Source organism: Salvelinus fontinalis, chromosome 13, assembly GCF_029448725.1.
Source record: "Salvelinus fontinalis isolate EN_2023a chromosome 13, ASM2944872v1, whole genome shotgun sequence".
Taxonomy (NCBI): Eukaryota; Metazoa; Chordata; class Actinopteri; order Salmoniformes; family Salmonidae; genus Salvelinus; species Salvelinus fontinalis.
The window spans coordinates 10574645-10599399 of NC_074677.1; the positions used below are offsets into that span (position 1 = coordinate 10574645).

Sequence of the window (24755 nt, forward strand, 5' to 3'; positions counted from 1 at the left end):
TAATTCTCCATACTGGCCAATGATTATAGCGATGATTTTGAGCCAACCATAAATTAATTGTGCTCCTGGCCTAAGGAGGATGGAAGTTCCTTATGTAGCTAGCTGTAGTAGGCTAATGTTAACTAGCTGGCTCATCAATGCCCCTGAAAGGAAGTTAGGCTAGCGAGCATGACAGAGATATAGACCGTTTTGACAACATTGGCGTTTCTCTACAAGTAGGGTGAGTCAACATGTTTTTTCTACTTGCACGTACCCACACAGAGCGAGAGAGAAATCAGAACCATGGACAGCCACATTATATTTAGCTTACTTTGATTGGACTGAATTGATTTTGGTATATTTTAGTTGTCACTATTAGACTAAGCATGGGTTATTTGATGTTGAAAAAAAAAAGTTTCTTTACGGTAACTTCCCTTGGTTCATTAGTGAGGAAATGGTCGGAAATATTAACTTGCTTGACCATGCTGTAGGTCATGTAACTGTTTGTTCAATGCAATATTCTTTGTGGACTTCACCGGACAGATGTTGCTCTCCGGTTTTGTGATGAAACAAAGGTATAGTTGAATTTATTCTGCCACTTTCTTCTAATTGTCTCGGCCTTATGCCTTGCGACTGTGATATATAGGCCTATGAACTAACAGGTTATAGCAAACAATGCAATTAGGACAACACATTGGTTGTAATATGTCTTTCTTTTCCTGGCTTGGCTTCCCCAGTGATTTTACCCATGCACCGCTACTATGTATGTTACCATTAACCAAAAGCTACTGCTACTTGAAACATTGTTTTTACATTGAGTGAATAAGCCTGTGTCATTGCAAATAAGAGAAGGCTTGGCCATTCTTATGACAGCTTTATTTGGAGCGATCAGCAATGCGATAATGGTAACAAATGAAAAACAAATTACAGTAAAATAATCTGTCTGTGATATCACAGTTTTCCTGTGCTTCAGGGTGTGCTTAGCAGTTCTGTTCTCACAGTATCAACCTACATAATCCTACAACATTTCCTGGATAGCCAAACAAGAATCTGCACAAAGGGGACTTATTCAATCTCCCACACTTCATTACAGTGTCTTGGTAGTTTCTTGAATGGCACACAAGGCCTTAAAATGGCTTCAAAGCAGGGAGTGAGACAGAGTGAGAAGAAATCTGAAAGACTAAATCATAGACTGCATACCACCCCTGTTCCTCAGTTTAGTGAATCCCCACTCCTGTAATCCACAGGAGATACGAGATTATTTCCATCAACAAAAAAAGCGGCTGGTGAATGTAGGCCAAGCTGGTTCTAGTGCATATGCCGGAAACAATGCAATCAAATTCAATGCCAGCGGACTGTGTCTACCTCTTTCTCTGTTGAAGATTGGCAATTTTGCAGGTTTATATGATTTGGCACATTCACCCGTTTGTTTTGATAGCACAAGTCAGCCTTCCCTGAGCTTTTCAGGGAAAGGAAAGACAAGTCAAAAATAATCATAATACATGCAATTTATTCAGACGATAAAACTGCTGTCAGCAAAACTGGCCAGTTTCATTAGGGCCTGGGCCAAATGGGTCCAGTGGCTGTGTCACATTGGAATACGCCTTGTGGAAAGGTATAGCAAAGTAGATAGCCAATTCTGACAGTGATCATATTCTGTCCACGGCCTGGAAATTACACAAACAAAATCATGTTCGACTGCAAATTCCATCCCCTGGGGGGAACCTTTGTCGAAGTCTAGGATATTTTTTGGGGTGATTAGCATTCTCTCTGCAGGGATAACAAGTGGCTGCCAGTGTTTCTTGGCTGCAGTGGGTTAATGCCAGAGAGTACTGCATGCCAGGGCTCCTTAGCTAAGGATCTGTGGTGAATTCAATGCCCTGTTTGATATTGAGATTTTTGGTTTTCCAGCCAGACCATGCGAATGGCGGCACAATGCCATCAGTCCTCTGACATTGGGGACAGAAATAGTTTGACGAACAGCTGTCTCAAAGACACACCCCATGGCAGGCAGACAGCACTCCCTCTCCTCGCTTCGTCTTTGATAAGGCCTTAGCTAAAAAAGACGAGGTTTACCTTATCAACGGTAAACCGGATGAGAGACGTGAATGATTTTCATGTACAGCGACACTGCGCAATTCATTTGAGTAACGGCTTCTCAAAAACCTTATTATAGTTTGACTTGAGTATCCCTTTCCTTCCACATGCCCTCTACTACTCTTTCCCTTGTCTCCCCTGAGTCTTCTCTGACCACATATCCAAACCGATCTTGGTCTCCAGATGCCAGCATTGGGTTAATTGCAAATTGAGGACAACGCCTGAAATCGTGGTAGATGATAGATGCTAGACTAGATTAGCAAGGTGAGGGAGAAATAGGATTAAAAAGAGAATCCTTAACATCTCTCTGTGAAATCAAATTATCACATCCCAATCGTGGCCTGGGGGTTAATTTTGGGGATAAATTGAATATCCCTTTGAAGAGGGCTTGTACAACTCTGACAGTAACATGGAATGGCAAGATACCTCCATGTTGAAATTGTGAGGAGTTATATGCACTAACTAATTACTCTGCACTAACAGATATGATACCTAGTCTGTAAACACAAAACATTGGCTACATCTAGTGTTTTAAACGGAAATGGACATCAATGAACATCAATTATACAATAATTAGTAGAAAGATGAGTGTCTTAATAAAACACTTTTCCATCACTATTTTCAGACTACTTTCAGATGCGCACTGCAACATCATGAAGTAGCATTAGCCACTCTATCAGATTGTATATTATGAAGACAGTATGCATGTTTGACCCACCACCTGGATTTGGTCCCGTGTAGCAAAATCTGGAATGTTTTTATTTTATTTTTTACATTGGATAAAAGTAGAGACTCCGAGCTAGAAAATTGTATAATCATACACTGCAGTTGAAGAACAATGAAAAAGTAATTCTGCTTTGAAAGTTGATAAACTTGTAACCCCACTTTTGAGAAAATGGCCTCTGAATATTTTGGTACACCTACTGGAGAGCTATTCTTTGTCTACACCCATTCAGCATCGTTCACACCCTCTTAATGTCACGCCCTGGCCTTAGTATTCTTTGTTTTCTTTATTATTTTTAGTTAGGTCAGGGTGTGACATGGGGAATGTTTGTGTTTTGTTGGTTTTGGGTGTTTCTATGGTAAAGGGGTTGTTGGGTGTAGTATATGGGTTTGTGTTGAGTACATGTGTCTAGCGTTGTCTATGTATGTTTAGTTGTCTAGGAGAGTCTATGGTTGCCTGAATGAGTTCCCAATTAGAGACAGCTGATTTCGGTTGTCTCTGATTGGGAGCCTTATTTAGGGTAGCCATAGGCTTTCATTTGTTGTGAGTAGTTGTCTATGTGATACGTTTGTAGCCTGTGTGTGCACATCGTTGTTTAGCTTCACGATCGTTTTCTTGTTTTGTTTAGTGTTTAAGTGTTTTTGTTTCGTTTGCCTTCTTCGTTAATAAAAAGGAGATGGCTTATTTTCCTAAAGCTGCGTATTGGTCCGTCAATCCTCCACACGATCGTGACAGAACTACTCACCATTACAGGACCAAGCGGCATGGAAAGCGGCAACAGGACCCACCTACACAGGATTCGTGGACATGGGAAGAGATACTGGATGGTAAGGGGCCGTGGGCACAACCGGGAGAATATCGCCTTCCTCGTGAAGAGCTGGAGGCAGCTAAAGCCGAGAGGAGGCGATATGAGGAGGCAGCACGGAGACAAGGCTGGAAGCCCGTGAGTACAACCCAAAAATTTCTTGGGGGGGGCCTTAAAGGGAGTGTGGCGAAGTCAGGTAGGAAACCTGCGCCTACTCCCTGTACTTACCGTGGAGAGCGAGAGTACGGGCAGACACCGTGTTACGCAGTAGAGCGCACGGTGTCTCCTGTACGCGTGCATAGCCCGGTTCGGTACATTTCAGCTCCACGTATCGGCCAGGCTAGACTGAGCGTTGAGCCGTATGTCATGAAGCCGGCCCAACGCATCTGGTCACCAGTGCGTCTCCTCGGGCCGGCGTACATGGCACCAGCCTTACGCATGGTGTCCCCGGTTCGCCTACATAGGCCGGTGCGGGTTATTCCACCTCCCCGCACTGGTCAGGCGACGGGGAGCATACAACCAGGTAAGGTTGGGCAGGCTCGGCGCTCAAGGGAGCCAGTACGCCTGCACGGTCCGGTATTTCCGGCGCCACCTCCCCGCCCCAACCCAGTACCACCAGTGCCTCCTCCACGCACTAGCTTTATGGTGCGTGTCTCCAGCCCTTTACCACCAGTGCCTAAACCACGCACCAAGCCTCCTGTGTGTCCCCAGAGTCCTGTGCGTCCTGTTGCTGCTCACCGCACTAGCCCTGAGATGCGTGTCCCCAGCCCGGTGCCACCAGTCCCGGCACCACGCACCAGGCCTACAGTGCGCCTCAGCCGGCAGGAGTCTGCCGTCTGCACAGCGATGCCTGAACTGCCCGTCTGCCAAGCGCCATCTGAGCCATCCGTCTCCCCAGCGCCATCTGAGCCATCCGTCTCCCCAGCGCCATCTGAGCCATCCGTCTGCCATGAGCCTGCAAAGCCGCCCGTCTGCCATGAGCCTGCAAAGCCGCCCGTCTGCCATGAGCCTACTGAGCCACCCGCCAGACAGGAGCCGCTAGAGCCGCCCGCCAGACAGGAGCCGCTAGAGCCGCCCGCCAGACAGGAGCCGCTAGAGCCGTCCGTCAGACAGGATCTGCCAGAGCCGCCAATCAGACAGGATCTGCCAGAGCCGCCAATCAGACAGGATCTGCCAGAGCCGCCAATCAGACAGGATCTGCCAGATCCGTCAGCTAGCCATGAGCAGCCAGATCCGTCAGCCAGCCATGAGCAGCCAGATCCGTCAGCCAGCCATGAGCAGCCAGATCCGTCAGCCAGCCATGAGCAGCCAGATCCGTCAGCCAGCCATGAGCAGCCAGATCCGTCAGCTAGCCATGAGCAGCCAGATCCGTCAGCTAGCCATGAGCAGCCAGATCCGTCAGCTAGCCATGAGCAGCCAGATCCGTCAGCTAGCCATGAGCAGCCAGATCCGTCAGCCAGCCATGGGCCGTCCCTCAGTCCGGAGCTGCAGTCCCTCAGTCCGGAGCTGCAGTCCCTCAGTCCGGAGCTGCAGTCCCTCAGTCCGGAGCTGCAGTCCCTCAGCCTGGTGCTGCCCCTTATCCTGGTGCTGTCCCTTATCCTGGTGCTGTCCCTTACCCTGGTACTGCCCCTTAGTTCGGAGCTGCCCCTTACCCTGGTACTGCCCCTTAGTCCGGAGCTGCCCCTTAGTCCGGAGCTGCCCCTTAGTCCGGAGCTGCCCCTTAGTCCGGAGCTGCCCCTTAATGCAGTGGGGTTAATGTGGAGGGGGGTCTTTTGGAGGAAGCTAAGGAGGCGGTTAGGGACTGTGGTGACGTGGGGACCACGACCAGAGCCGGAGCCGCCACCGTGGATGGAAGCCCACCCAGACCCTCCCCTAGACTGGTTAATGGTGCGCCCGGAGTTCGCACCTTAAGGGGGGGGTTATGTCACGTCCTGGCCTTAGTATTCTTTGTTTTCTTTATTATTTTTAGTTAGGTCAGGGTGTGACATGGGGAATGTTTGTGTTTTGTTGGTTTTGGGTGTTTCTATGGTAAAGGGGTTGTTGGGTGTAGTATATGGGTTTGTGTTGAGTACATGTGTCTAGCGTTGTCTATGTATGTTTAGTTGTCTAGGAGAGTCTATGGTTGCCTGAATGAGTTCCCAATTAGAGACAGCTGATTTCGGTTGTCTCTGATTGGGAGCCTTATTTAGGGTAGCCATAGGCTTTCATTTGTTGTGAGTAGTTGTCTATGTGATACGTTTGTAGCCTGTGTGTGCACATCGTCGTTTAGCTTCACGATCGTTTTCTTGTTTTGTTTAGTGTTTAAGTGTTTTTGTTTCGTTTGCCTTCTTCATCAATAAAAAGGAGATGGCTTATTTTCCTAAAACTGCGTTTTGGTCCGTCAATCCTCCACACGATCGTGACACTTAAGCCTGAGCCCCACCAGTCTCTTTAAGGATTCACAGTGTAGTAAACAACCAAAGCCTTCAAGACTAAAAGTGGTGAAAGTAGTAGTAAATATAAACTTTATCTAGTCCTTGGCCTATATCCTAATTTGACTTTGGTTCTGGTGATGCCTCCACACACAATTTGGTGCAGGTCATGTTGTTCTTCACATTACCATCTCTGGAAAACACAGACTATATAAAATCAAATCTACGTTTATTTGTCACATGGACAGAATACAGAAGGTGTAAACGGTACCGTGAAATGGTTACTTGCATAGTAGAGTATTTTGTTTAGACATGTAGCTAGCTAGCTGAACAATTAACGATAATCCCAACTCTAAATGCTGCGTTCAAAACAACTTGGAACATGGGAAAGAAAACTCAAGACTGGGAAAAATCTATTTGAACGGTCATCCAACTCGGAATTCCAACTTGGGAACCTTTCTAGATCTCCTACACAGATCATACACGTAACGTTAGCTAGCGAGCCAGCCAGCTAACGTTAGCTAGCTAGCTAAAAGTACGCTTTAACTGGCACGACTCTACCCGTATACATGGAAGAACGCTTCTCCCTCTGCCATGGTTGCCCTTAGTTTGAAGATGTATAAAACACCTGTCTCCAGATTACAACAGCCTTCTTTCTGTGTTCTCTTTGCGTTTGGCAATCATCTCTCTGCTTCCACCAGGCATTCCACTGATTTCAAAACTCGGTCAACTTCTTCCATGACAATGACACAGTTTCTTCCCCATCATTGTCACCAGAAGACAAACATTTCTGGTTTAATGAAACCTAAAAATCAGGGATTTCCTCCTTGTCTGATTAATTTTCAGAGTCAGAGAGTCAGCACGGCACGATCATCCTCCAGAAAGTAGCCCATCACAATGTTTTACCACTGAGCTTGGTCGATAGCACTATTAACTTCAGGGCAGCAATGTTGAGAGCAGTAGCAAAACATTTTCAGTTATTCATGATATCTTTAAAAAAAAGCAGTGGTAGACAGGATTATCCACACACACTTAAAAGCTCATGATATAGACTTTCTACATGTCAGACCAATCCAAACTCATCTCTCAGCATGTCCAGACCATCTATTATCTCAGCCAATCAAGGCTAGTGGGAAGGTTCCTGTATATTTCCCTATTAAAACCATCTAGGCTCATTATTTAACAATTGTATTTGCATTTACAGGTGGCACACACGTTTGTTATTAAGGCACATGAAAGTTCACGTTACAGAAAGCATTTCTGCCAAAAAACGTATTTAGATATATCTTTTTTTAAATGTTCAAATGCCTCTCCTGTGAAGTAGCGACGTGCGACATACGCCTAGTTTCCTTAAACGGGTCACATATTTTCCCTGTTTCTTTCCAGTTAGGATGCCTTTGGAGCCTGAATGGTGTATGTTTCATGTATGAGCCGGTCGCCGGGGGACACAAGTGTATTACCGGCTGTGCAGCTTAAAAGGAATAATCCAATAAAAATTATGAAACTCCTGTCAATTTGGTGAAAGCTTGTGTTCTATCAGTAGGTTAAAAAAAATGTCCCCATGATTTTACTTCTAAGGGTCTGTCTCTGAAAATCAGGAAATCATGTAGGAATGCGTCATAGCTACATAATTCTCGACTGAAGTGTGTGATCCCCTACCACATTTCATAACGCTTTTAAAATAATGACCTGCGCTCCAGATCGCCAAATCAGCCAATAGATCATGAGCATACTTGTCTAGAACACATCCATCCGTTTATTTCATCATGACAAAGTATATATTTCGCTTAGATAAGGTCAATCTAAACAGTGTACCAAATTATTCAACCCCGTTTCTCCTTCAAGTACCAAGTCACAATGCGCCCTGTGTGTCCGAGGGAAACAGCGATATTACAGAAAGGAGGAGATCGGAATTCCATTGGGCAATGAATGGAGAACCACCCCACCTAACTGACGATGGGCCAATTGCATTCATGTTGTCATGCTGCGTCACACGGTTGCTAAGCTAATTGTCATGCAATCCCTTCTCAAAGTCAGGATGAGTCGAGAAACATGCCTATTTTCCTCAAAAGTACGTAATGTCATGATTCCAAAGCTATACGATATTACAGAGGACAAGTTCTCACAACTTGAAAAACATTTGCAATGCTGTACTTCTTGTTCACGACATTCATGTTCAGTTTGAGATAGCGCCCAATATTTATTTAATTTTTATTTCTCATTTATTTAACCAGGTAGGCCAGTTGAGAACAAGTACTCATTTACAACAATAAATAACCCATATTGGCGAAATAATTACAATTTAGCAATTAAACACTGGAGTGATAGATGTGCAGAAGATGATGTGCAAGTAGATACTGGGGTGTAAAGGAACAAAAACATTTAAAATAACAATATGGGGATGAGGTAGTTGGGTGGGCTATTCACAGATGGGCTATGTACAGGTTCAATGATCTGTGAGCTGCTCTGACAGCTGATGCTTAAAGTTAGTGAGGGAGCTAGGAGTCTCCAGCTTCAGTGATTTTTGCAATTCGTTCCAGTCATTGGCATCAGAGAACTGGAAGGAACAGCGGTCAAAGGAGAAGTTGGCTTTGGGGTGACCAGTGAAATATACCTGCTGGAGCACGTGCTACGGGTGGGTGCTACTATGGTGACCAGTGAGCTGAGACAAGGCGGGGCTATACCTAGCAAATACTTATAGATGACCTGGAGCCAGTGGGTTTGGCGACGAATATAGCCAGCCAACGAGAGCATACAGGTCGCAGTCGTGGGTAGTATATGGGGCTTTGGTGACAAAACGGATGGCACTGTGATAGATTGCATCCAATTAGCCGAGTAGAGTGGCTATTTTAGGGAGGCTATTTTGTAAATGACATCGCCGAAGTCGAGGATCAGTAGGATGGTCAGTTTTACAAGGGTATGTTTGGTAGCATGAGTGAAGGATGCTTTGTTGCGAAATAAGAAGCCAATTCTAGATTTAACTTTGGATTGGAGATGCTTAATGCGAGTCTGGAAGGAGAGTTCACAGTCTAACCAGACACCTAGGTATTTGTAGTTGCCCACATATTCTAAGTCAGAGCGGTCCAGAGTAGTGATGCTAGACGGGCGGGCAGGTGCGGGCAGCGATCAGTTGAAGAGCATGCCTTTAGTTTTACTTGCATTTAAGAGCAGTTGGAGGCCACGGAAGGAGAGTTGTATGGCATTGAAGCTTGTCTGAAGGTTTGTTAACAGTGTCCTAAGAAGGGCCAGAAATATACAGAATGGTGTCGTCTGCATATAGGTGGATCAGAGAATCACCAGCAGCAAGAGCGATATCAATGATGTATACAGAGAAGAGAGTCGGCCCGAGAATTGAACCCTGTGGCACCCCCAGAGACTGCCAGAGGTCCGGACAACAGGCCTTCCGATTTGACACACTAATTGGGGTTGCAACAATTGTGGTGAATAATTTTAGAAAGAAGGGGTCCAGAGGCTTGGGCAAGTTGCAGTATGGGGGTTCAGTGCTGTTGACTTGGGGTAGAGGTAGTCAGGTGGAAAGCATGGCCAGCCGTAGAAAAATGCTTATTGAAATTATCGATTATCGTAAATTTATCGGTGGTGACAGTGTTTCCTAGCCTAAGTGCAGTGGGCAGCTGGGAGGAGGTGATCTTATTCTCCATGGACTTGATAGTGTCCCAGAACTTTTTGGAGTTTGTGCTACAGGACGCACATTTCTGTTTGAAAAAGCTAGCCTTTGCTATCCTAACTGCCTGTGTATATTGGTTCCTGACTTCCCTGAAAAGTTGCATATCGTGGGGGCTATTCGATGCTAATGCAGTACACCACAGGATGTTTTTGTGCTGGTCAAGGGCAGTCAGGTCTGGAGTGAAACAAGGGCTACATCTGTTCTTAGTTCTACATTTTTTGAATGGGGCATGCTTATTTAAGATGGTGAGGAAAGCACTTTTAAAGAATAACCAGACATCCTCTGCTGACAGAATGAGGTCAATATCCTTCCAGGATACCCGGGCCAGGTTGATTAGAAATGCCTGCTCGCTGAAGTGTTTTAGGGAGCGTTTGACCGCTGCCATTATAGATGCAGGCATTGAGGCCGGGATTGCTGAGATCCTGGTTGAAGACAGCAGAGGTGTATTTAGAGGGCAGGTTGGTCATGTTGATATCTATGAGGTTGCCCGTGTTTACATATTTAGGGTTGTACCTGGTAGGTTCCATGATCATTTGTGTGAGAGATTGAGGGCATCTAGGTTAGATTGTAGGACAGCTGGGGTGTTAAGCATATCCCAGTTTAGGTCACCTAACAATTGACTCCTATTTTATTTTATTTATTTTTTTATTTTACCGTTATTTTACCAGGTAAGTTGACTGAGAACACGTTCTCATTTGCAGCAACGACCTGGGGAATAGTTACAGGGGAGAGGAGGGGGATGAATGAGCCAATTGTAAACTGGGGATTATTAGGTGACCATGATGGTTTGAAGGCCAGATTGGGAATTTAGCCAGGACACCGGGGTTAACACCCCTACTCTTACGATAAGTGCCATGGGATCTTTAATGACCTCAGAGAGTCAGGACACCCGTTTAACGTCCCATCCGAAAGACGGCACCCTATACAGGACAGTGTCCCCAATCACTGCCCTGGGGCATTGGGATATTTTTTAGACCAGAGGAAAGAGTGCCTCCTACTGGCCCTCCAACACCACTTCACTCCTTGAATGAGAGCTCTCCTTGTCCCAGAATTGCCCATAATGCAACGCGCAGCCCAATGACAAAGCGGTGGCAACGTACACAATGGGCAGAATTACGATTCAAATGGAGTTTCCCCATCTCCTCATAAGTAGCTCTGTGAGAAAGAAATGTACACTGCTCTCACTCTGGGTAGAGATGAACTGCAAGTTGAACTCAGTGAGATAGACTCCTAAATTGATATTCAGTTTCTTTTAGCGATTTTACAGCTAGTTAGTGCCTTCACATGCTGATATTGACTTTGGTATTATTGTGTGTATCCAGTCCGCCCAGACGAAAGAGAATTGTGGGTATTTTTGTAGACTTGAGCTGCAACAGATTTCCCAAAACTATTGTCACGTTTCTGCCCACCTTGTTATAAATAAAATTAAAACATTTGTTCACAAATTGTTAACACTGTTAATCATAGGAATTATTTTAAATGTAGTACGCTAATGGCAATTGACAAAAGATTTAAGGAATAGTAGCACCATCTGGCAGCAGCAGGGCTACCAGACTCAGAGCTAAACTACCACAATCATTGGAGGGTTACATTTTAGTAATGCGGTCACTGGTTGACAGAGGCTGTTGTACAAGAAAAACATGGCTGAGATGATGTGTCGTATCTTAGATTGAACATCAACTGAGCCAATAAGGTAAAAAAAAAAAAAAACTAAGCACAGTGAAGAAAATGCACTAGTAGACAAAGATCTTGTCTAGTTAGCATATAAAGGCTCATGTTTACCCCTCACTATCAAGCTTAGTTACACATGTGCTTATCCCAACCTAAATAATGTGGCTAACGCTACCTGTTCAGCAAGGTGAGAATGATAATACCACCACATAAAGATGTCACATGACTGTGGGACTAGACTCATCTGTCCAGGAAGATAAGAAGCTCAGAAGACCCTCAGTCCGCCACGGTCGCCATGGTGACATTCACCACTGGGCGCTAATCACCAACTTCAGTACCGACAGATTATATGTAGGTGGACGAAACTCAAAAATGTCTCATCATTCACGTAGTATCGCACGTGCATGCAACAGGCAGGTAAACTGGTCATCTTTGTACATCCACATCGCCCAGAGTCATTCGAACACTTCTTTAGTGCTGCATTCAAAATGAGGACGGAGGAGAAAACTCCCAACTTGATCGGCATGCAGCAGCCGGTCTTGTTTATTAAAGTGAAGTTAAGTGAGCACTGTGCCTCTGCTCTGAAAATGTATGGAGATTTGATTCAGTCCAGTAGCTTCGATTCATATTGACAGCGATAAGGAGCGAAGATACATTAGCTGACAACATGGGAGGGACAAGCACCATTACTAAGGAAATATTGTTTCAGAGAGTTTGAGGCAAAGTGTTGTGTAGAGTTCCCCCTCCACCAAATGAGAGAAAGGTTTTCTGCAATAAATACTGTATTTATTTCCACTCTTGCTACTTATACAGATACTGTGCCTTTAGAAAGTATTCAACCCCTTGACCTTTTCCACATTTTGTTCTGTTACAGCCTGAATTTTAAATGGATTACATTTTGATTTTGTGTCACAGGCCTACACACAATATCTCATAATGTCAAAGTGGAATTATGTTTTTGGAATTTTTTACAGATTAATTAAAAATGAAAAGCTGAAATGTCTTGAGTCAAAAGGTATTCAACCTCTGTTACGGCAAGCCTAAATAAGTTCAGGAGTGAAAACTTGCTTAAAAAGTTGCATGGTGTGTTTAACATGTTTAACGTGATTTTTGAATGACTACATCATCTCTGTACCCCACACATACATTTACAGTACATACGGAAAGTATTCAGACCCCTTTACTTTTTTCACATTTTGTTACATTACAGCCTTATTCTAAAATTAATAAAATGACTTAATCAATTTTAGAACAAGGCCGTAACGTAACAAAATGTGGAATACGTCAAGGGGTCTGAATACTTTTCGAATGCACTGTATCTTTAAGGTCCCTTAGTCAAGCAGTGAATTTTAAAGACAGATTTAACCACAAAGACCAAAAAGATTTTTGCAATGCATTGCAAAGAAGTGCACATATTGGTATATGGGTTAAACACATTTTTTTATTTTTTTTAAGACATCGAATATCCATTTAAGTATGTTGTAGTTATTAAATCACACTTTGGATGCTGTATCAATACAACCAGTCACTACAAAGACACAGGTGTCCTTCTTAACTCAGTTGCCGGAGAGGAAGGAAACCACTCAAGGATTTCACCATGTGACTTTAAAACAGTTACAGAGTTGAATGGCTGTGATAGGAGAAAACTGAGGATTGATCAACAACATTGTAGATACTCCACAAAATTAACCTAAATGACGGAGTGAAAAGGAGGAAGCCTGTACAAAATAAAAAATATTCCAAAAGATGCATCACGTTAAATGTGGCAAAGAAATTAACTTTATGTCCTAAATACAAAGTGTTATGTTTGGGGCAAAACTAACAACATGAGTAACACACTTCATATTTTCAAGCATGGTGGTGGCTGCATCATGTTATGGGTATGCTTGTCATCGGCAAAGACTAAGGAGTTTTTTGGGGGATAAAAAGAAACCGAATAGAGCTAAGCACAAGCAAAATCCTAGAGGAAAACCTGGATATTAAACCGACAAGAACAGCCTGACAATAGTTTCTCACTGAACTGGGAGAACATAGGTATATATAAGAGGGGCTGATGCCTGCTGAGGTAAGCATAGCATTGTGCTAACTCAGTGACAACAACAATAACTGCACTACTCCAGTCAAACTGTAGTCAGATCTACAGTGGCCCATTCAGATTTTCATCTGAAGGGAATAAGAGACAATTGTTACACCTAAACCAACAAAAATAACTAACATCTCTTCTGTTGTGTCTAATTGAACAAACATGGTGTCATGAAATGTAAATGTTTTCAAAGAGTATGAAGCAAGAATAATTAAAATTGTGTAGGATCACCCCAGGAAATAGTGCGATTGAAGGATATTTCCTCCCGCACAAAATATACTACTGGAAGTTAAGAAAAGCACAATCACTCTGTTAGCCTATAGCACTTATTTCAGACGATATTTCTTATTTTACGGACTTTGGTAGTATATGTTCAAACTGAGGGCCCTTTTCAATCAAAACAGGTATGCCTATCCATACGTTCCAGGTTTAAGGCACAACAACATTTATCCAGTGCTGTGCCAAAGTGTGTTTTGAATTCATATGAAGTTGAATTTCTTTCAGTTGTCATTGTTTCATTGATGAAATGCATCTAAAGCTGCATATTCTCAGTGCAAGAAGACCGCAGTTATTTTTTCTTAAACCGGAAACATCCGGATAACAGATTTTGCATGCAGCCTGCCCTCAGTATGTGTTGTTATGGCTTACGACTCACAGGAAGAAAGTTATTTCCTCTCCAGTTGTGTCAAGATGATGACAGGCCCTCTGTCTTGCAGTAAAGGCAACCTGCAAATTAACTTGTCAAAATGTCTAGCGTAATTGCATGGTGATCTCTTTATGATTTATCATCTCCTACTAGTCATATTTAGATCATGGCATCTGATGAGTCAACATCACGCCAGTTATGCAACACACGGCTCAAGTTATAAACAATGGCTTCACTGACAGAAGTTTTTGGGATGAAATGTAGCATATAAATTAGCGAAAGTTTTTGGTTAAGCCACATGAAAAACTTCAATCACTTTTGTTCTAACTTTCTTCAAATTGATAAAAATCCTGACAGTGAGTCCTAATTTGTATAATGGTTCATTATGCATGCCCCAGTGCATTGCTGACTACTAGAAATGCAGTTTCCATACTGTATTCAGGAAATACAGTAATTGTTAGTATCACTGATTTACTGGAGGTGACCATGACTGCTGTGACCTCAAGTTAATAACTTGCACTTTAAAGCATATAAGACTATTTATTCTTGTTATATTTTGAATAATTTCATAATGTCAGCCCCCACCCACTGTCCTCACCTAATACTCATTCCAAACATGGCAACTCCCTTTTCAGATGACCACACAGCTTGGTCATTTTAGTTCGGATGCTGAAATTACATTCCATTTCAGAGCGTATGCTTTGTATCCTGAGGATTCATACGGATAGCTCCGATTACTGTCCTTAAGAGAGAGTATCTGAATCTGATTAGAATCCTGTTGACCAGAGAAGTGCTGAAAATAATCTATTTATAAAAGCATTGTTATGACGCAGCTACTTTATACGTATGGAGACATCTCTGAAAGGCAAGTGATTAGCGAGTTGTGAGTTTCATTAGATACATATTACCAGGGCAGCAGGATGTTTCATAGACAATATGAAGCTAAATAGCTGGATAGTGGACATACAGCTTCAATCAAGCCCTATTGTAACCTACCTGCATTGAAAATGTGTGCAGATTCCATTAAACTACAAAAGTGTCATACTATATCAGACAAGTTTATCAATGTATCTGTGTGCATTTTGCAATCAAGCCTCAACTTGTTTGAGTTTCATGTGATAATTGGATGAAATAATAAATATCACCCCACAGGTGATTGAAATATTTAATTTTAGATATAATAGTATGCCCCATGTAAATTAATTTTGAATTCAATTAGTATGATCAACAATGTGGTTGTCAGCAAATTGTTGGGCAGGTTGACCTGTTGGAGCATGGGGTCAGTACATTTAGGTCCTAAACAGCTAAGCAAACTGCAAAAATATATATATATATTTTTAAATGCAAGCGACATCGAAAGGAAAATGGTGGACTATGTGTTATTTATGTCTGTAATAGAGTTCCAAAGTAAGAGTCAAAAAGCTAATGGTCAAACAGGGAAATGGTTCCAAACATTTTAGAAACCATTCATTTTTCCCATAGGGATTTTAGAAACACTTAAAATAAGGGCTGAGTTTCGTGTAGGCCTATCCTGGCGTGATGTTTTGATAACCATGTAAATCTCTCTAGGACAAGGTGACTTTTATCAATATATTTGCCTGTATTCAACCCCCCCCCCCCCCCCTACAAATGCCATGATGATCTGGACGAGACTGCCGGATGTCTCCTTTTATGCTAATTATCATTTTCGAATCTGAGAGTAAGTAGAGACAAATATATTGATAAAAGTCACCTGATTATCAAACCGTCACACCATGGTAAGCCTACACAAAACACAGCCCTAATTGTAAGTGTTTCTAAAATCCCCAATGGGAAAAATGAATGGTGGAAAAACGATTTGATCCATTTCCCTGCTTGACCACTAGATTTCATTGGTATTGACACCTCTACTGTGGCGCTCTTTGACCAAGGCAGCCTACACTTTGAGCACAGGTAGGTTTAGCTTTTTCAAGATCTGTTCATAGGACTAACAAGTGTCTAGTCTCATCCATTCAAAGTATGTATGTGCAATATCACATAATATGTTAATGTGCAAAATATAACTGCACTCCCCGTTTCTCTATTCCCCAGTGTCTATTATAGTCCAGTTCATATCCAATCCCACTGGGCACACACATCAGTTCATATCCCATCCCACTTGGCACACACATCAGTTCATATCCCATCCCACTGGGCACACACATCAGTTCATATCCCATCCCACTGGGCACAGACATCAGTTCATATCCCATCCCACTGGGCACAGACATCAGTTCATATCCCATCCCACTGGGCACAGACATCAGTTCATATCCCATCCCACTGAGCACACACATCAGTTCATATCCCATCCCACCTGGCACACACATCAGCTCATATCCCATCCCACTGGGCACAGACTAGTTTTGATTTAGATTTTGTTGAGTTGTCAACTAACGTGAATTAAACCCTGTCATCAGCCAAAAGTTGGGTGAAAAAGACAAAATTCCCTTACAGTTATGACTTTTTGCAAATCCGTTTTTCACGTTGATTCAACGTCATCACTTGGAATTGTTTGGTTGAAATTACGTGGAAACAATTTAATTCAACAATTTTTCCCCCCAATAGGATGTTTACATCCCTGTGATGCTCCGTAGCTTGTGGACCATATCAATAAACTTCTTCCACCACCATAAGCACCTTAGATCATTCAACACGTTACACAACAATCATTTGGAGTTAATTTTAACTGCTGGGACTATTGCTTCATAGTCTGGCATAGGCTAATCCTCTGGAATCCCCCTCAATGACAAAATGCATATGACGCGGAAATGACCATACAGTATGATTCGTATAATTTAACCTGACAAACACTTTTCCTGTAATTTCAATTGTCAAAGCAACGTTGGAATCATATAAATGTAATGACTTTTTGAAACCATTCGCAACCAGTGACAGTGTATGCATAATTAGAAAGGGTTTTACCTGAGAAAGACGGTCTCGCCTTGCCTGACGGTAATATTGTCCATTACTTTATTATCGGTTTGGGAATCCCCTTGACTGTGGACAGGCAAACCTGAGGGGACAAGAAACAGCAGTCTGAATGACAGAACCACCAGGCACTTCCAAGACACGACAAAGTATCCACAAACACCCATCTTCGGTTTATAAATCCCACTGCTTGTCGAGACACACAACGCGTCCGTTGATTTAAAAGGCAAATGCGTATTTTGTCCGGTGGAGCGAGCGCGGGTTAGTTAATAGCCTACAGTTCATCTGGTAATCCAAATCTTCTTTCCAGGTGCAGCATAGCATATGCAGGAGTATAGCTATCCCTACTGCGCACTCAAAACAATATGTGCAGGCTGTTCTATTCTGTTCTATAGTTCGCAGATTGGAAATATGTGCGCTTCCTTTCGGAATGGTCCAGCTGCTTATTGAGGATGACAGTACACGCATTCACGGAAAATTAACAGTCGCAGTTGTGGATAGCACGCAGAGCAAACACAAATCAGCTATTTCGTTTGAGATTACGTGATAAAACTTTAACCACCGGTGCCAAATGCGCAAAAACAAGACAAATGCGTGCTTATCTCGTTCCAACAAATGCGGATTTTCTTGGGATTGGATCTAGGCTACACGAGTTTTAGTGATTATTCTATCTACATTCTACACCGTCCCCTCATCGTCGCTATACGTGCTCTAGGTCAGGGATCATCAACTAGATTCAGCAGCGGGACGATATTATCAGGGGATCAGAACATAATTACAGATAATTTCTTGCCTGCAAATTGACCGCAAGAAACCCAAACATGTATAAGATTTGACTAAAACATCATAATTTCAAACATTGCTTACATTTTGTATACGATCACATATACCGTATCACTCTAATATGCGTTGGAATACTTTGAAACATATCTCCAAAATGTAAAATAACTTGGAGCGGATGTTTTTATAGTCTTTTATGTCCAACAATAAAATATTTAAAATAATAATAAAATAAAAAAAATTGCTCAGAAAGCCGAATAAAATCACCAGTGGGCCAAGTGTTTGGATGCAGATGCTATAGACTGGCTACAGATTGCGTAATATATTGTTCAGACCTTTAACAGGTGAAATTGGTCGGTATGACTCAAGTGTTTTGGTGGTGTGGATAAAGACATGTAGACTAAATATACCGCCCTTGACTCATAGCATCCATGTTCACACTCCAGGCTATTAAATGTGTAAATCATCTACTTGCAGTGCATTTATATAGTCTATGCAAGCCACAGTGCTGGCCCTAGCCCTTTGGGGGCCCTAAACAAGATTTGGTTGGGGGGTCTCTCCTGCAAAACTTGACAACTTCCCCCCCACCCCACTTGACAGCTGAGAGAGTTGCGCTCATGCAATCTTTTCCATTGCACAAGTTAATGCAATTTTAACTTGTGTAATGTTGTACAAAAAACATAATGCAATCCTACTAATTTTGCCATGGGGCAGAGATTATTTTTCTTCTTCAGTTTTACAGCTAATTTCCTGCAATTTTACCTATTTTGCCATGGGGTGGAGAGAAAATGTTACTGTTTAAAAACGAATTTCCTGCAATTATACACATTTTGCAATGACTTATGGCATGGCCCAGTGCAGTGAAAAACGTTGTTTCCCTGTGTATATATTTCCATACTGAGGTTGGTATTCCTAAAGATCATGTGTGCAGCCAAAGTTTAAATTAGTGTGAAGGGCATGTCTTTAAGCTGTCACTTAAAAAGGCTCAGAGTCAATAGCTATAAAAGTGTATAAAATCATAACTCAAAATTGGCAGTTCAACTGCAGTTATCTTAGTGAAAGACTCTCCCATACACTTTAAAGTTTACGCAGAGCGGTGCACCATAGCCAATCAGAGGTACAGTAGGACTATATGCAAACAAGCCGTTTGCCACAAGGTACTGCCATCATTCACTTTCAACTGGGCTGTGTGTTTACAAGCAGTCGCAACAGCGCAACTTTATATCATTAGAAAGCATTTGACAAAGGACACAAAATACACTTGAATGGATTACAGCAAATATGTAGAGTAGCTAAATACCACGGAAGTTCTCTTACATTTGGGAACTTTACATTCCTATTGATCAAACAACCATAAAAATATAGACTATCTTTCCCTATATGCACATCAACAACAAGATCAACAACTAATGCTAACCAGAGCATGATGAACTAAAAGCTAACAAAGGAAAATTAGATAAACCCTCTCAAACTTTTTCAGCTAGTTGGCTGTCAAAATTGCAATCATAAACGTTGGGGAACGGCCTGCTCGTCCTTCTGCAGCTTGCCTGCCAATGCATGTGTTGTCCCAACCAAGCACCCAAGCTAACTGGCTAAAGTTGTCTAGCTTGCTAGCTAGCTACTTCCAGACACAAATGAGAGAACACCTCGCTGAGCATTTTACTCACCCTAGCAGATTTGGTTAGGATATTTAAATGTTATATAGAGCGTTCATGAATGACAATGACTTTTTTTGCCTACGTTTACTGACACCAGTCATATTCAGCGAGTTTTGCGTGTTCATAAATGTATCAGTTATTCTGTGCTATGTCACACTCAGACAAGAGTGCTCTGAAATCTGAGTAGATAGCTAGCCAGAGTGAATTTGCGAACGCAAGAGATATGCTAACTGGATAACAGTCATTCAGCATAGCTAGCTAGCAAAGCGATTCACATTTCTTGCTAGCTAACCAAATGACACCTGCATCTCTAGCTGTGTGTAGCATCCAAAAAATTATATGAGGGGAAAAAGTAACTCAATCACCCACTCCTCCAATGACATGACATGACAGCCTCCTAGCAGCTAGCTATCTATCTAGCTAACGTTAGGCTCTGTGTTTTTAGCTTGTTACATAAATACATACACTAGCCTATTAGCCAAATTATGACTGACTTGTGATCATTGCCTTTGTTAGTTTGATTGTGTTGACATTCCCAGCCTTAGTTACATTTGTCAGTTTTTGTCCAAAATATTCAGTCATTGAAACTGAAACAGCTTGGGGAATCGAACCAGCAACCTTTCAGTTACTCCAACGCTATTAACTACTAGGCTACCTGCCACCCAATAATCATGGAATGTTGAGTCAAATATAACCTATTTTTAAAACTTCTTATAAAATTGGTTTTGTAGCATAAACTGGAAATTGTATATTTTTGACTGATATTATGATTATTATTATTGTTGTCGTCTGTTTGTTCCATATCTTTAAAGTAGTTAAAATGCTGTCAGTTCCAGTTCCAAGTAAAAGCATTGCAACTTTCTTACAGTAATTCTTGCAGATATCAGTCCTACCTACAAGTAAGTCAAAACATTACTTTTCTGCCATTTCATAAAAGCTGTGTGAGCTTATATGTTTATAACCCAAATTGTTCACTGAAGTAGAAATTATCCTTTGTGATACAGGCAGACATAATTGCCACATACAGTACCGTATCTGTCATCGGAGCCATTGAAACTCAGTGAACAATGAATTGCATAGTGCTTAATATAACCTAATTTAGGTCCCCCACAAAAGGCATGCATATGCACAATCTGTCGCAGTTCATGTCAAGTAATTTATGTTGCGGCTAAGTGCTGCTCGGCTGTAATTCTGTCTGGACCCAGTCATAAAAGGGGAAGTTCCTCCATGGCCATTAGCCAGGCTGATGATGCTTGCTAATTACACCCACTGTCCCTGCGCTTTAATCACAAACAAGAGAGCAGCAGGTTACAAAGAGCAATATCAAAATACTCTCAGCCTTAATGGCAGACACCAGATCACAGCAGTGTGTGTGGATCTTACATTTAAAGGGCTTACCATTTGAAATAGCACTTTGTTTGAACTTCTGTTGTCCATTTTGAGCAGATGTACACTTCAGAGAGCACTATGGCATGATATGTTAAAAGTTAATAGATCAGAGAATATACAGCACATTCGGAAAGTATTCAGACCCCTTGACTTTTTCTACATTTTGTTACGTTACAGCCTTATTCTGAAATTGATTAAAATGTTTTTTTCCCTTCATCAATCTACACACAATACTCCATAATGACAAAGCAAAAACAGCTTGTTAGAATTTTTAGCAAAATGTACATTTTACATTTACATAAGTATTCAGACCCTTTACACAGTACTTTGTTGAAGCACCTTTGGCAGCGATTACAGCCTCGAGTCTTCTTGGGTATGATGCTACAAGCATGGCACACCTGTATTTGAAGAGTTTCTCCCATTGGTCTTTGCAGATCGTCTCAAGCTCTGTCAGGTTGGATGGGGAGCTTCGCTGCACAGCTATTTTCAAGTCTCTCCAGAGATGTTCAATCGGGTTCAAGTCCGGGCTCTGGCTGGCCCACTCAATGACGTTCAGAGACTTGTCCCGAAGCCACTCCTGCATTATCTTGGCTGTGTGCTTAGGGCTGTTGTCAAGTTGTAAGGTGAACCTTTGCTCCAGTCTGAGGTCCTGAGTGCTCTGGAGCAGGTTTTCATCAAGGATCTCTCTGTACTATGCTCCGTTCATCTTTCCATCGATCCTGACTAGTCTCCCAGTCCCTGCCGCTAAAAAACAGCATGAAGCATGCTGCCACCACCATGCTTCACCGTAAGGACGGTACCAGGATTCCTCCAAATGTGACGCTTGAAATTCAGGCCAAAGAGTTCAATATTGGTTTCATCAGACCAGAGAATCTTGTTTCTCATGGTCAGAGTCCTTCAGCTGCCCTTTGGCAAACTCGAAGCGGGCTGTCATGTGCCTTTTTACTGAGGAGTGGCTTCCGTCTGGCCCCTTTAAAGGCCTGATTGGTGGAGTGCTGCAGAGATGGTTGTCCTTCTGGAAGGTTCTCCCATCTCCACAGAGAAACTCTGGAGCTCTGTCAGCGTGACCATCAGGTTCTTGGTCACCTCCCTGACCAAGACCCTTCTCCCCGATTGCTCAGTTTGTCCGAGCAGCCAGCTCTAGGAAGAGTCTTGTTGGTTTCAAACTTCTCCCATTAAAGAATGATGGAGGCCGCTGTGTTCTTGGGAACCTTCAATGCTGCAGACATTTTTTGGTACCCTTCCCCAGATCTGTGCCTTGACACAATCCTGTCTCGGACCCCTACGGACAATTCCTTCCACCTCATGGCTTGGTTTTTGCTCTGACATGCACTGTCAACTGTGGGACCTTATATAGACAGGTGTGTGAATCATATCCAATCAATTGCATTTTACCACAGGTGGACTCCAATCAAGTTGTAGAAACATCTCAAGGATGAGCAATGGAAACAGGATTCACAATGTGGGTTTGGTACAATGAGGTACAATAATCTTCCCAGCTAGCACATTTGGTTCCTTGGAAGTTGTAGGAAAATACATTTTTGGTTTGCAATGACTCTGGAAATGAAGCCATATATTTCCTGACTGATAAAACTGAACGTCTTTTAAACGTTCTTAGACTGTAAGTGAAAATGTTGCCTGTTCTGGGAACCTACATTATAGCTTGCAGGGAGGTTCTGAGAATGTTTTACTATGGTTCCCTGAAAGTTTTCGTGGGAGGTTTTATTAACGTTCTGAGAACGGAAATTATTTGTTATTAGACATTCTGAGAAAGGAAATGATTTGTTATGACATTCTGAGAACATGTTTCAATAGGACTTTTAATAACACTGTTAGCTTAGGTTAACTCTTTTGAACTCCAAGCACAGATAGGACACATGGAAATTAATTTGCTTAGACATTATTCATGCAAACACATTTTTTAAATGTATTGTGGCACAGCATCAGCGAGATTCAAACCTATGTTCAATATCCATGGAATTAGTCCACTGCACCACCAGGATGGAGCTAGCATGCCATGTTTCTTAACTCATACAAAGGTGTTCATTTGAGTCTATTCAAACAGACCCCATTTCAAAAGGAAACAAGCACTCCTACAAAGGTAGAGGACAGAGAGTGTTTTGTTGATACTGAGAACAGAATGTATATGTTTTTAAATAACATTCTTAGAATGTTCTTAAAACATTACTATTGTTTTCTTTTGCTTTTTATGGAAAGTTTTCTTAATGTTCTGAGAACATGACTTTAAATAGAGCTATGAGGAAACATGCAGAAAATATTATGCTGAAGTACTGAAATTCCCACCTAAGAAACATATGGTTCTCAGAAAGTTATGTGCTAGCTGGCTATCCTACACTATTCCCAGAACATTTTTTTTATTTTTTTATTTCACCTTTATTTAACCAGGTAGGCAAGTTGAGACCTGGCCAAGATAAAGCAAAGCAGTTCGACACATACAACAACACAGAGTTACACATAGAGTAAAACAAACATACAGTCAATAATACAGAAGAAAAAAATAAGTATTGTCACGCCCTGGCCTTAGTATTCTTTGTTTTCTTTATTATTTTAGTTAGGTCAGGGTGTGACATGGGGAATGTTTGTGTTTTGTTGGTTTTGGGTGATTCTATGGTAAAGGGGTTGTTGGGTGTAGTATATGGGTTTGTTGAGTACATGTGTCTAGCGTTGTCTATGTATGTTTAGTTGTCTAGGAGAGTCTATGGTTACCTGAATGAGTTCCCAATTAGAGACAGCTGATTTCGGTTGTCTCTGATTGGGAGCCTTATTTAGGGTAGCCATAGGCTTTCATTTGTTGTGAGTAGTTGTCTATGTCAGAACGTTTGTAGCCTGTGTATGTGCACAACGTTTATTAGCTTCACGATCGTTTGTTGTTTTGTTAGTTTGTATTAAGTGTTTCGTGTTTATTTTTCGTCATCTTTAAAATAAAAGAAGATGGCTTATTTTCCTAAAGCTGCGTTTTGGTCCGTCAATCCGCCACACGATCGTGACAAGTATATACAATGTGAGCAAATGAGGTGAGATAAGGGAGGCAAAAAAAAGGCCATGGTGGCGAAGTAAATACAATACAGCAAATAAAACACTGGAATGTTAGATTTGCAGTGGAAGAATGTGCAAAATAAAGATAGAAATAATGGGGTGCAAAGTAGCAAAATAAACAAATACAGTAGGGGGAGAGGTAGTTGTTTGGACTAAATTATAGATGGGCTATGTACAGGTGCAGTAATCTGTGAGCTGCTCTGACAGCTGGTGCTTAAAGCTAGTGAGGGAGATAAGTGTTTCCAGTTTCAGAGATTTTTGTAGTTCATTCCAGTCATTGGCAGCAGAGAACTGGAAGGAGAGGCGGCCAAAGGAAGAATTGGTTTTGGGGGTGATGCTGCTATGGTGACCAGCGAGCTGAGATAAGGGGGGACTTTACCTAGCAGGGTCTTGTAGATGACCTGGAGCCAGTGGGTTTGGCGACGAGTATGAAGCAAGAGCCAGCCAACGAGAGCGTACAGGTCGCAGTGGTGGGTAGTATATGGGGCTTTAGTGACACAACGGATGGCACTGTGATAGACTGCATCCAATGTATTGAGTAGGGTGTTGGAGGCTATTTTGTAAATGACATCGCCGAAGTCGAAGATCGGTAGGATGGTCAGTTTTACAAGGGTATGTTTGGCAGCATGAGTGAAGGATGCTTTGTTGCGAAATAGGAAGCCAATTCTAGATTTAACTTTGGATTGGAGATGTTTGATGTGAGTCTGGAAGGAGAGTTTACAGTCTAACCAGACACCTAGGTATTTGTAGTTGTTCACATATTCTAAGTCAGAACCGTCCAGAGTAGTGATGTTGGACGGGCGGGCAGGTGCAGGCAGCGA

At 42.3% G+C, this 24755-nt stretch overlaps 1 protein-coding gene across 5 annotated transcripts in view; it reads right to left on the reverse strand.

The window, feature by feature from the left end:
* ntm (neurotrimin) overlaps positions 1 to 24755 on the reverse strand; it is a 478802-nt gene that overhangs the window by 140990 nt on the left and 313057 nt on the right. For 2 of the 5 annotated variants that reach the window (XM_055941636.1, XM_055941635.1), the window contains exon 1: positions 17045 to 17778. In XM_055941636.1, the coding sequence (XP_055797611.1) occupies positions 17045 to 17217 (173 nt within the window). In that variant the 5' untranslated portion in view covers positions 17218 to 17778. Of the gene's footprint in view, positions 1 to 17044; positions 17779 to 24755 lie in introns of those variants that run through there. The other 3 variants (XM_055941633.1, XM_055941632.1, XM_055941634.1) reach the window with 2 other exon arrangements.